This window comes from Parasteatoda tepidariorum, chromosome 4 (assembly GCF_982258835.1).
Source record: "Parasteatoda tepidariorum strain Cologne lab strain chromosome 4, Ptep-v5.0, whole genome shotgun sequence".
In the NCBI taxonomy this organism is placed as follows: Eukaryota; Metazoa; Arthropoda; class Arachnida; order Araneae; family Theridiidae; genus Parasteatoda; species Parasteatoda tepidariorum.
This window is the reverse complement of record NC_141758.1, coordinates 99,457,168-99,471,548: the sequence shown is the minus strand read 5'-3', so window position 1 is coordinate 99,471,548 and position 14,381 is coordinate 99,457,168. Positions and strand designations below refer to the sequence as shown.

The 14,381-nt window shown below is 28.7% G+C and overlaps 1 protein-coding gene across 1 annotated transcript; it reads right to left on the bottom strand.

Moving 5' to 3' along the window:
- Positions 1–6,259: 6,259 nt before the first annotated feature.
- Lamtor4 (Late endosomal/lysosomal adaptor, MAPK and MTOR activator 4) lies at positions 6,260–14,357 on the bottom strand. Its single transcript, XM_016065695.4, has 4 exons — positions 14,217–14,357; positions 12,546–12,621; positions 7,428–7,548; positions 6,260–6,484 (listed from the first exon to the last, which is right to left on the bottom strand). The coding sequence occupies exons 2-4, from the start codon at positions 12,618–12,620 to the stop codon at positions 6,399–6,401; spliced, it is 282 nt and encodes a 93-aa protein (XP_015921181.1). The 5' UTR covers position 12,621; positions 14,217–14,357; the 3' UTR covers positions 6,260–6,398.
- Between the last annotated feature and the right edge of the window lie 24 nt (positions 14,358–14,381).

The window sequence follows — 14,381 nt, the reverse complement described above, 5'->3', positions numbered from 1 at the left end:
TTTCTGTGATGTTTTTTTTAGTTTCTCGAGGGCCGCTGCCCGGAAGTTGCCAAGACTTGGTGATTATTCTGCCACATATCAGGATACAAAATCTCCCCAAGAGATATATTAATAATATACTGTAATGCTAAGTTAGAGAAGATTTGCATATGGATGCATGTTCAGTTACCATAGAGCATTTTAATCAAAGTCAGTTATTGCGTGATCCTTACCTTGTAAATACAAAGTGTGAATTCACAAATAACATAGCATTAAATTAACGAAAACTGTTATTACAATACTAAATTAATTTACGGGTTAGAGTTAATAAATTTCAATGGCCACCGACATTCTTTTGTTTTTTGCAAGAGAAATATTTTTAATAGCAGTAATAATAATGAAAACACAGACAGCTATAATTTATTCCCGGTAATGATGGCATTGGTTGTAGATAATATCTGACAGAGTGAATTTTTTATTTGTTGGACTTTGTAAGGTCGTTGTTAAAGCAGTGTGCTAACATCAACTTACTCAAGAAATCACCTTCTGAGGTGCTAAAAAAGACCTACAAAAACTATACCACAAAAAAACCTAGCTGGGAATGAGTATCGTAAGCGTTTTCCTGAAGGTTGCATAATGTTGAAAATCAACCTCTGACTGTGCAAGTCTCCTTTTCCACTGCAGATGAAAGTGTTAGAGAAATCCTGCTTGCAAATAAACAAGTAATCATTGATGTTATTGCCTCTGAACTTGGAATTTCACATTGGAGTGTTAATAACATTCTTTATGATGTTTTGTAGATGTTTGCACATGGTTCTTTCATGCTATTGTATGTATGAAAAGAAGGGAGAGGGAATGTTTGCAGAATTTGATTTACATGTCTGATGAAGATTATAGCTTCTTTGTGAAAATAGTGATAGGTGATGAGACACGGTGCTTTCTTTACGGGTTGCCACCCCAATATTAAAATAACTGGGTAAATGCAGGGAATTATGAGTTTTTCTTTACGAACTGGGGAAATGCAGGGAAAAACTAGTTCATTTACTATAGCATTATTTGTTTAAAGTATGTTCAGCTGTTTCTTTTTTTTTTTTTTGTAAGTTTTTCTAGCAACTAGTATATTTACACCAATACAGCTCATAAAAGAGCACAGTAATTGTGTTTTTAACCTCTTAATATATTGTGTATAATATGAACAGGGAAAATGCAGGGATTTTTTTCTTCAAATTCCTTGTGGTTTCTTTGAGTGGCAACCCTGGGAAAGCAAAAGTATCATTAAGTAACGAGAAATTGAGTTTGGGCAAAAGCAGAGAGAAAGTGATGCTGGATGTGTTATTTGAATATGGAAACGTCATTGGCTACAAATTTATTCCTGAAGGCCAAACTGTCAACAAAGATCTTTACATGGAGATTCAATCAGACGGAAAAGACTTGAAAATGAATAACAAACGATTGGTTTCTTTTCTTCCAAAGCTCAATTTTTTTTAGTTACAATAATTTTAGGAAGTAAAGTTTGTATGTTGTAAAAATGTTATGATAATAATTTTGTAATTAGCAACGAAAAAAAAACATTCGATTTTACACAATTTTTGAATAAACTAGCACATAAGTTGTTAAAAATAAAAAGCATATGATATTTTTTTCTTTGTAGACAGCAAAATTATTATCAAAGCATTTTAACAACATACAAGCACTTTACTTTCTAAAATTATTTTGACTAAAAAAAAAGTTTTTGTAACTGAAAAAAAGTGCTATAACTTTGGGAGAAATAAAAAAAAAAAATCATTTGATTTTATACAATTTTTGAATAAACTAGCACATAAGTTGTTAAAAATAAAAAGCATATGATATTTTTTTCTTTGTTGACAGCAAAATTATTATCAAAGCATTTTAACAACATACAAGCACTTTACTTTCTAAAATTATTTTGACTGAAAAAAAAAGTTTTTGTAACTGAAAAAAAGTGCTATAACTTTGGGAGAAATGAAAAAAAAAAAAATCATTTGATTTTACAAAATTTTTTAATAAACTAGCACATAAGTTGAAAAATAAAAAGCATATATTTTTTTCTTTGTTGACAGCAAAATTATTATCAAAGCATTTTAACAACATACAAGCACTTTATTTTCTAAAATTATTTTGACTAAAAAAAAAGTTTTTGTAACTGAAAAAAAGTGCTATAACTTTGGGAGAAATAAAAAAAAACCCTATTTATTTGCGAATAAGTACCTCATTAGAGACAGTGAAATACCTTTCATATTCTTCTGGCCTATCACCAGATTTTTGCCTGTTTCTACGGCTGAAAATGAAAGGTCACCTTTTAGGGATTCAAATAAGGTGATTGAAAACAGGGCAAAGCAACTGACCGATCTCTAAAAAAAAATTTACAGGAGTATTTTAAACAGTTATACCAACACTAGAAGAAGTGAGAAAGTACTTTGAATGCAGTAAAATCATTGTTCAATTTTTTAATGATTTGTAATTGACCTATTCCGAGAACTTTTTGACCTACGTATTTTGATCGTAGTTGTTCTGATAGTTTCCTGGTAAAAACAAAATGTTTTTAGCTAATCATCCTGATTTTTGTGTGTTCAGAGTATGACATTTTTTTAAGAGAACAAATAAAAATTTAAAATAAAAATCGATTTGGAATTATGATCCAAATTTTTATGTTGTTAATTTACGTCGCACTAGAGCTGCACAATGGGCTATTGGCGACGGTTTGGGAAACATCCCGGAGGATGATCCGAAGACATGCCATCACAATTTTAATCCTCTGCGGAAGGGATGGCACCCCCGCTTTGGTAGCCCGACTACCTGCGCCCGAAGTCAAGCACTTTACGGTAGCACAGTTTAATGAGGACCAATACCGCACACCCTCGGTCCCTACGCAGGCTGATCCAAGTGGTCACCCACCCGCACACTGACCGTAGCCAGTGATGCTTGACTTCAGTGATCTGCTGGGAACCCTGTCTTAACGATCAGTCCACTGGGGGACTATCCAAATTTTTACTTTAATTAAATGCTTTTAGAAATCACAAAATACTATAATAATTTCAAGTTAAAGTCTGTCTACTTAAATAATATACACATGATTCAAGCCTTACCCACAGGATTCATTGTTTCAACCTTTTTAAGAATTTTTATTATATTAAAAGGAATATCAATTAGCAATTTTACATTGTCATGCAGAAGCAGTGGAATATAAATCATTAATTTCTCTTCATGTCAATTCTAACCTATAATACAGTAATCATATCAAATTTTTATATGATGAATTCACCAATAAAATTACCTTCGAACAAAATTTTGAGTAACATATTGTGTTTCATTTTCAGATATCTGAAACCCTATTATTTGATTTTAGGAAATTTTGAACTTGTGTGCAAATTTTAACTATATATTGGCATAGTTTTTTTTATTTTATTGTTTAATGCAACAACATTATAAAAATTTCTGATAAATTGATTTAAAACTGTGAAGAGTTGTTTAATATTAATAAAATTATATTTAAAACAGTTATAACTCTGTTTTCAACTAAGTAATTCTAAAATTAAAAATAGTTAATTTCAGTGTTCCCCCTAAGGGTTTTTTGAAGAAAAGTTCGCCCAACCTGCCTTTTGATCCCTATAAATGCGCCTTTGTCTTTTTTTGTAAAAATAAGCCACCATCCCTGAAAAATACTGCCTTTTTATTCAAAGTCCATTAAAAAATGGACTGTTTAAATAATAGTTGATTATTTGCGTTTATAGGTTTAATTTTGATTACTATTTCAAATATTTGTTTTGTTAGGATTATTCTCAACTTGTTAAATTCTTATAAGTATCTCCTTTTTTCATGGAGGGATATTAATAAATTTGTAATGATTTTAATTTTTAAAATTATTTCTTAAATAAAAACATTGTTTTTAAATGAATACATTTAAAAAAAAAGCAATTTTAAATGTTCATTTTCGTATAATTTTGAAGTTGTTTATCAATTAATTTTTTTTTTTTTTAGTTTACTTCTTTTGAAAAAAATTCTGAACAGAGATTGTCTATATTGCCTTTAATTATTTTTATAAACTATACATTTTTCTCTTATTCTGATAATGAGTGATAATTATTTTTTGAAATATACTTACACATAACACAGTATAGGAGAATAATTTAAAAATTGTTGAGGATCAAATTTAGGTATTACATAATATTACACATTTTGATAAACTTTTATGGTGTTAAATGAGTGCCCTTTTCTGAGAGGCAGCACCCTGCCCTTATTTATTCCTAGGAAGACCTCTGATATTTTACTATTCTTTTGCGATAAAATTTGCTTTTAAAAGATGTAAGCAAATATACTTTTTTAAATTTTATTAGAGCAAGTTATACTGAAATTCTGACAGCGCAAAATTGGGAGAGGCAATACCTCCAAAATTTTTTCAAGGATTCCTAATTTAGATCAATCGGAAGAATCGAAATAAGAGGAATTTACAATACCACCTTTAGCATTCACGAATGTCTAATGCACTTGGAGGTACATCCCAAATGTTTTGGGTTTAGTTTTAAAATCGTTGTGCTAACACCCACGTAAAACTTAAAAAGAATACAATATCTAGATTTAAGATTAGTCCTGAAAGGGCCATAACTGTTCCAATGACAGCAGAGAGAAAAAGCAATTCCAAATCCTGTATTGCATGGTTCAGCTCATGATCAGGTATACTGTCACTAAATGTTGTGGATTAGGACTAGGATAGCCTGGTTGGCAGGGCACTGAGCTTATGTCCAAGAGGTTGTGGGTTCGAAATCCACCGGCCAGAGATATAATATTAATAATGTAATATTAGTAAATGGTGACTGATGCACGTTAAATATGTCGAGTTGCAAAGTTCTCCTCGTTCTTATAACGAATCATACTTCTGGGGGATATTGATCCAGGAGTTTCCTCATTTTCTGGATTGGTTCAAAATTACAAGGATACCGAGTTGAACATTAGTAGTCGTAAACCCAAAATTGAGTAGGCTGTTCAACGACAGTTATAAAAAAAAAGGTTGTGGGTACTTAAATTATTTGTGATTAATGTGAGAAATTACACGAGCATTTATTTTTTCTTTAGTATGGGCAAAACAAACACATAGTAGCCATTCAAAAAGATATTTAACAATAACCTCTTAATTTATATTAAGTTTCTCGAATTTACTATACTTTTTTATGCATACCATTTAAAATAAGCAGGTTCACTGATAGTTTGTATTTTGTTAAATTTTAAGAAATTTGTTATACTATTTCCACATGCTGCCCAAATTTAGAATAATGCTATTTAGAAAAAAATATCTTTTAAATTTCTGTTTTATATTGCATAGCAAGATTACATGAAACAGAGTATTATAAGGCTGAAGTTGCAAAGAAAGCTTTCTACTCATGTGTTATTTAAAGCATTTTTGGAGGAATAATACAATAACTTTAGACACCAGAGCTCTGGAATGTCTGTTTTTACTAAGAGGCTAGATGTAGCAAAGTTATCTACCAAATATACTAAACATAAGTAGTCTTCTTTAAAATCAAAACGAGCAGCGTTCTCCCCAAAGGATTTTCTTTCTGATACAAAACTTGTTACACAATACAACTTTTTGAACCATCTTCCAGTGATGTAAATATTTACATTAAAAACTAAACGGTTTAATGATTATTTCATAACAGTAGTATTGAGCACATGACATGTATAAATACTGATTATACACACAAAATGTCTAAATTTAGACCGAGAGTTTTCCAAAAATTATAACTGAAAAACAGAATTTTTTTGCTAATTCATACAGCAGGTCATATATTTTCCCTCTCAGAATTTTTGTTTTACACCCAAAATTTCCTGACTTATCTATTTAACCGCTCTCTTAATTTCAATTTGACGGGTTGTTCGTATTTGAATACACGAGTGCTTAGGAAAGTAGGTTTGTTTATTCGTTTGGTTTATGGCTGATGTGAAATGTTATAATATGATATTATCAAAAGATTACAAAATTTTCAAGTATTTTACTTTAATTTATATGCTATTCTGCATCGTCATCTACTGAAAAAATTTGAACAAAACTAAATAATTTTGAGAAAAAAAATTTAAGCCCTGTCACATGATTAGTAACAAGAATTATTATTATTTTTTTAACTATAACCTTTTGCTGTTATAAATATTTGAAAACCGTCAGTCTAATTTGGAAATCCTCTATTTCCTAAATTATTAATATATATTTTGCTATAAATATTTTAACTCTTTGCACATAAAGTTAAGTTCAAAAATACGACATACATCCCTTGATTAACATTTTATTATATTTATTTATGATATATACATTTATAATATTTACCAAACAATGTTTATAAAAAGAAAGATTATGCAGTCAATTGTACAATTCAATAAGAAACCAATTGGAACGTAACTCGCTCACACTAATTGGAATCAGTTCCAATTATCTTGGACACATGTATCTTTTTGTTGGAAACAGCCACAACATAAGAGAAGTCCTCATAATTTACTATAAAGAACAAAACAATACATTATATGATCATGCATTTCTAATCATAAAACAGAAAAACAATTTTTAATAACAGGGATAATAGAAATATTTAATACAATGGTTGCTCAAATAAAAATGAGAAAGGTTCAATAGATTCCTTGACATGAAAGCATTTAAAGTGAATGTAAAGTCAAGCTAATCAGGGCTCCTAGTTGTTCCTAGGAGCCCTGACGTGAAATGTTATCATTGTTTGAGAATTGTAGAGGAACATTTTTGAATTCCTGATTTTAAAAAAATTATGGCTTTATTTGTCTTGATTTTTTTTCCTGATACTTTTGATACTCAGAACTAACAATTTCAACAAACACTTGATTAAAAAAGAATTATCGAATTTGTTTTAAAAATTACTTTCACTAGAAAAGAAATAAGAAAAACTACAAAACAAAAAAAGATTATTTTGTAATAATATTTTATCAGAGTGTATCAAGTATCTAGTTATGAAGTAATATTTGTGTTATTCGGTAGGTTATCACATAGCAATAAGCAACTCTTTGATAAAAAAGTATCTTTCATTTAAGAACATCGATTCTATTTTTATTTACTTTACTTTTTATCTCAAAATTAAGTAATCAATCCGTTCCTGTGGAAGTTAGGAAGCGTTATACAAAAGGAGCCGTCATTCGCATTTTATGAAAATCCCTTTAAAATAGAATAGAAAATGCAAACAACTTTGGTACAGAACATTGTTGGTTCAATCAATATTGTTAAATTAAAAGCAAATGATATTCTGTTTGAAATAAATGAAAACAAAAATAATTTTATCTTCCTAATTAAGGACTTAATCAATCAAGAGTTTTTTTTTAAACAAACAATAGGGTTGAGTTGATTTTATAAATGACAGTCTGTACAAATTTTATGAGGATTTAACTACTCCAAGTAGCAATCAGCTAAGCATACATACCTGATAATTTCTTGAAACCATCTGCTTTATCAGATAAGGAAAGAACTGTTTTATCAGCTCCTTTAACCATCTGGTGGAAAATGCTTGCAACATTTTCATTGTTTTCTAAATCTCCAGATGACTAAAAAAATAGCACAGGGTTACTTGCATGTCTGTATCATTTAACAATAAAAATTATAAATTTTTTTTTTATTATCACTAGTAGGCAAAAGTAAATATTCAATCGAGTATAACCCCCCCCCCCCAGCACAATAAATGAATCTCCATTTATAATGGTTAGAACTTTTGAAAGAAAAAAAAATACTTATACAGGATATAAAAAAAAAATAAAAAAATAGTAGATGCTCTTTAGGAATTTTTCAAATAAATATGCAAAAACTCGTTTACAGAAATGTGGCAAATTAAACCCTGGTTTGATTTTTTAAAAGAAAAGTATAATAATTACAACAAAAACAGCCCATTAAACAAATTTTAAGATTAATTTTTTTTTAGGGTTAAGGCAGTGTTTCCTAAAGTGTGGTACGCGTACCCCCAGGGGTATGGGAACAGTTTAGCAAGGGCACACGTTTACGAATTATCTTGCAACAAACGAAAATTTCAAACCTTTTTTATTTAAAAACAAAAGCTAGCTATTCAAATGTACGATTATGTATTTTTCTTTTGGCTATTTTTTGCAGAGTTAACAGTTAATAATTAGTGGTGTCAACAGCCAGTAGTGATTTTTAACTTTTGTGCAATTTTTCTGTAGTAAAGGTTTGTAATAAATTCTACTTATTTTCATAAAATATAATTTTTATCCTGTTATCACAGCAAAAACAATATCATCCTTCTCACTGATGCAAATAAACTTATTATCACAACTTTGTACCAAGAAAGAAAAATAAACATAGTTTTAAAAAAATACATTAATTTTTTTATCAGTGGTACACAGCGTTATGAAAAGTTTAGAAAGGGTACACAAAAGTCATAAGTTTGGGAAACATTGGGTTAAGGGATTAGGCCACTCTAACCAGACCTAATTATGCTTGGAAAATTTTCTCAGCAAAACAATAAAATAAACTGAAATTCAGAAAAAGATTCTTCATTATACAACTCATTTTAAAATGAATTTTTCAAAATTAAAACAGATGCTGCAAACCTTTTCTTTGATGAATCTTTTTCTCTTTTTTCAGGAGGGGGGGGGGGCATATTGCAATAACAGCAAAAACTGTATTTTTAAGATTAAGATATTTCAACTGACATATTTGAATTATTGTCAGATAACTGCATTTAAAAGTAAAATTTGAAATTTCTAAAATAAATCGTTTGGAAACTAAAATTACGATAAAAACTATTTACTTATATACGTAAAAAATGTAATTTAAAATTTAAAACATGAAATCAATAGGGTGACCGGGGGTAATTCCTGATCAAAAAACGCAAACATCTATTTTGTGAAAAAACTATTCGAAATAGAATTTTATTTACTGGAAGTTTGAGGCTATATGAGATGAGTCCAATGCCACCTTCTTTTGTTTGAAAATCTAATTAGAATTTAAAAGATTTTAAATATTTAGTGATCAGGAATTACCCCTGGTCTTGATCATTTCTGGGGTAATTCCTGATCACTTCTGGGGTAATTATTGATCACCAGTTTTTGTTGTAAAGGGGCTGCTTAAAAATAATTATATAATGGTAATTAAGAAATAAAACATCAAGATCAAACAAATAAACCAAAAAGATATGTTTAAGCTGCTAATAAAATGATTTATTTAAAAAGCAAGAAGAACGATTAACACCTTAAAATTTCAAAAATCTTTGTATTGTGCCATACATTTTAGGCAATCAGCCAACTCATTCTCATGTTCTTCTGAAATATAAGAGAGTTCCCACATGGATTATTTTTGCTGGATTTTTTAACTTCATTTAGGGAAAGTGTAAAGTTAAGTAAGGTATGTCAACAGCTCTGGCAGCAGCTCTCACACTGAAATTTTCATTTTCAATCATGAAAAGAAATTCACTAATTTTGTTTTCTAGAAGCTTAGTATCCATTTTAGGCTCATAATTTCTCACCATATTTATACTAGGCTAATTTATTAACTTAAAAATTATTCTAACGATGTACACACATAAAATTAAGATAGAAGCAAGGTAAGACAAACCAGAAGTGGTGCAAATCAGAATACAGTCTTGTATACAGTTAAAAACAAATTTTGTGATGACAGTTAAAATATATTTTATAGTTGTTCCACTTAGTAAATGTGAACTGTTATTTAGGAAAAGACAATTAGGTATTTATAAGCTGTTTTATATACTATTTATAAGAAGAAATGACAATGATCAGGAATTACCCCAGTGATCAATAATTAACCCTTCTGTAGGGGGCAACATTTGATATAGTTTCCTATAATCAATTATAATGTTTACAGTAGATGTGAAACAATTAAACAAAAGCTCTCACTATTTTTATATCAAAGAAAAAGAAAGTGACTCAAAATATTTTTTACTAAGAGAAGGAGGGGGATCTTTGCAGAAATGTGCACATTTTGAAACCCATCTTTGAAATGGAAAATACAGAAAGCAGTTTAAAAGATACTTATTTTGTTAGATTAAACAAAAAATTAATCTTAAGTAAATGTAGTTATACTTTAGTAAAGTGTACAAGCATTCTTGTCCATGTCTTAAATTCAGGGTTCGTGATTTTTTTGATTTTTTTAGAAAAAATCAAAAAAGTCAGATTTTTTTGATTTAAATCGGATTTTTTTGATTTAAATCAGATTTTTTTTATTTTTATTCAAATACACCGTTAGAACTTTGATTTATGACAAAAAAACTTTATAAATGTTTAATTAAAATCAAATTAATATTAAAATTATATTATAAGAATATTTTAGAAGCTCTAACTACCTAAAACAATTTTTCATTATAGTACATAGCTTTGAATGCATAGCAACTATTCTGAAACAAATGCATGATTGAAATTTAAAGACTAGATGAAATAGAGAATTTAAGGAATACTTTAACTATAAAACAAAGTTTCAATTACCAAATCATAATTTTTTTTTCTCTCTCTTGATTTTTAAAATGACTAAATAAATGTAACAGATTGTGTTTATAAATGTAGTCATTCATCAAAAAATAAATAAATATTTAATCTATATATTTTTATATTAAAATATTCGTTTTTAATCCTATATCAAAACAGATAAGTTAAGCTAAAAAAATTTTTAAAAAAATCTATGTACTCATTGAAATTTTTTTTTCACAAAATTTCTTTTAAGAAAATCTGATAATGTCAAAGATACTGTAAACATATCACGAGAAAAAAATACTTAAATGTTTACTTTAACCTGTACTTGCAATCTCAAGAGTCAAGAGTTTTAAAGATGTAATTTTGATTGTGTTAGAATTTAACACATACCATGAAAGAAAGTAGTTTCGTTAACTAAAATTAATTAATGCAGCAATTTATTTAAAATAAATTTTAAAACTAAGAAAAGAAATAATAAAAGTATCAATAATTTGAAACACTGTTTTTTAACTTTTTAAATCAATATATACATAAAAAAAATTTGTTGATTTAAATCAATGATTTTTTTAAAAAAATCATTTGATTTAAATCATGATTTAAATCGTGATTAAAATCAAGCTGATTTAAATCAACAAACCCTGCTTAAATTTGAAAAAAAAATTCTTTTTACATAAAACTTAGGTGATCATTATTTACCCCAGATACAGAGTGATCGTGAATTACCCCGGGTCACCCTAAATTCCAAATTTTAGTATCTTCTCTGTTCAAAAATCTTTTGTGTACATCAAAAAATAAATCAACAAAAAAAAATTCTTCTAAATTTCGAGAGTGACTACATCCCTTAAAAATTCCCTTTAACCATTACAGGTGACTTTTGAGTTTGGAAAAGTATAATTTGAAATATTAGGGTACTTAAAACAATTTCCATAAAATTTCCCATTAACTACAAGGTTGAGATGTTATCAATTCCAGCCAACTCTTTATTTTTGGTTGATTACACCATTACTTGGATTAGAAAAATAATCAATTAAACTTGAAAGAAACATTGATTGGTTTCAGATTGTTTGGGAAATATGGATTTCCAGTTTATAATGCTGACCACTTTTCCGTCATGTTGTTAGGCTCAAAATACTGTTACCTGACACGCTTATGTCATATTAAAATTACGATCAATCAATTTCATACCCTTGCGTGCGATTACAAATGATTTTTTCATTTGGAGCAAAGTTGGTCTGATATTCCTAAAACCATGGGAAAAACAGGTATTGGTCTTAACCTCATGTATCAGTATATTTCATGTTAAATACACAAGTCATAAGCATTTAAGACTTAAAATAATATAATTCTCAAATTGATGCAATGAAGAAACAAATTTATGACATTTATGTAAGCAATATTCACTGTTTAATAATGATAAAGAAATACATATATAAAATAAAAACTTTTATATACTTATTTCAATTATTTAGAAAATTATTAAAACTTTTTAGCAGAGGTATGGTAGCAAAAAACACATCAAAACCAAAATTGTATCAAAATCAATTATTATTTAATTTATGATAAGTGGGGTATCATTACAAACACATTAATGTTCACAAAAGGAAGAGAAAAAAATCTTATGTAAACCTTTGGATACCATAACAAAAATTAAATGCCGAAAAGCAAATATAAATTAAAAATTACAGAACATATGACAAACTTTCATAGAACCTTTCTAATTTTGACCATTCATTTTTATTTTCATCATTATTTTTTGTAACATTTTTCTCAACATTCAAAACATTAACAAAAAATAGTTAATTTTCTGTTAGCCAAGTGTAACTAAAGTTGGCAATTTTTTTTATTTTTTAAATGTCCATTCTGTTTTTTGTTCTAAAAGAATTGAACTCATTTTTGAATGGTTTAATAAGAAATAGTTGAACTCATTTATCAAAGAACCCAAAAATATTTTCATTCACGAAACATTGAATGTTACAATCTTTTAATGAGTAAAAAATTCTGTTTAGATTCAGAAAATATTTTTGATAACATTGTAAGAGAAAAGACAAATGTGATTGATCAACGTTATTACTAAATCAAAAATTTTGCTATAATAGAAGAACACTTACTGAAATAATACCTCCTTCTTCATTCATTACAATGGATCCAACTCTTTGATGCATTTTATCTGTTGCAGATGCCATACTAAAAATGCAAATTCAGAAGTGACTATTTTATAAAAGAAAAGTAAAATAATACAGTCGATTCCCAAAATAATAAAAATGGAATATAGTGAACAATAAGTTGGACTGAACTGTTTTAACAGTCCTATCCAAACTCCCATTTAACTAATGCAGGGCTGTCACTCTAATTTGTAACAAAAAATTCCCTGCATTTTCCCTGTACATGTTATACACAATATCAACTCAGTAGCGTGACAGCCCATAGAGGGTCAAGGCCTACTGTGCCATCTCAGTTTTCTTGAGCTTGGGGTGCAGGAGCAGATGCTCTTGTCAGGTGGTCAGTCGAACATGGAACACCCAGTGTTTAATTCCCAAGCATGCTTAGTACTCATTTTCGACCCACTGAAGCGATGAAAGGCTGAGTCAACCTTACCCGGACCAAGGATCTGTGGCACGGGAGCGTGAAGCGCTATCACTCAGCCACCGGGCGTTGTTATACACAATATATTAAGCGAAAACACAAATACTGCTCCCTTGTGTCAGCTATATTGAGCTAACTACACTTTTAATTACTGGAAAAACTTAGAGTAAAAAAGGAACAGCTGAACATACTTAAATAATGCTAAATGAAATAGTTTAGTATGGCTGAATTATCTTCCTTAAATATCCTATAGATTGCACTTTAAGTGTACACTATTTTTAAAAGGACAAAAATAAAAAACAAATTCACTGTATTTTCCCAGTTTGTAAAGAAAAACTCAAAATTCCTTGCCTTTCTACCTGTTAATTTTGGTGATTTTTAAATTCCCTAAATTTTTAGGCTTTCCCAGTAGAGTGGCAACCCTGTAATGTTATTTTATACACTTATAGTGAACAGAAGAGAAATTGGGAGTCCGTTCAATAGTGGACATAAATTTCCTTTCCAAAGATCTTTTTTTATTCTTTTAACTTATTGCTTTTAAGAGTTCGGACTACAAATAGCAGCAGTCCTTTTCATTATGTTAAATCTCACTCTATTTTATACCTATCTCTTTTAAATAGGAGAAAAGGTAGTTAAAAAGCACATTGACAGTATAAAGTTATTATAAATACATTATATTGTAATTGATAAACAAGTGCATGATTACTAATATTGTTTTTAACAAGAAAGTTGCATACTTAGTAGTTACAATCAATTTAATTCATATGAAATAAAAGGAAAAAAAAAGTGTTTAGATATATCAATATAACACTTAATTTTTGGGTTCGAATCCGGGACAAGGCATAGATGTTCTTTTATTCTCTGTACTTTCTGTCTTAACTGTGGGAGTCCACCCAATTTTGTGCGTAAATGCCTAAATTGATGAAATGTTAACACAGGTGGGCATTGGAAATAAAATATAACACTTAATAATAAAAAAATCTTAATACTTGTTCATATTAATTTTATAAAATGATAGTTGATCATAATACTACATTTTGTAACCATGATTTTAATATTGAATTGCTAAATGTTGCCCCCGAAAAAGGGATCTAGAAGCAAATTAGGGAACTCATCAGGGGAGTATTTGTTAATATTAAAGAGAACAAATAGCAATATTATAAAACAATTATGTAAAAAAGAAACATAAATATTACTTAATATGGATATTCGCTGTTAATTTAACAAAAGAAATTTTTTCTCTCTCATTAATTAGAGGATACAAGGCAATGAAAAGATTTTGTGAACACAAAACGAAAACAGCTCATGAATGCATGACACAAAAACTATTTGCCAGAAGTTACGGTAAAATGAAAAGCTAG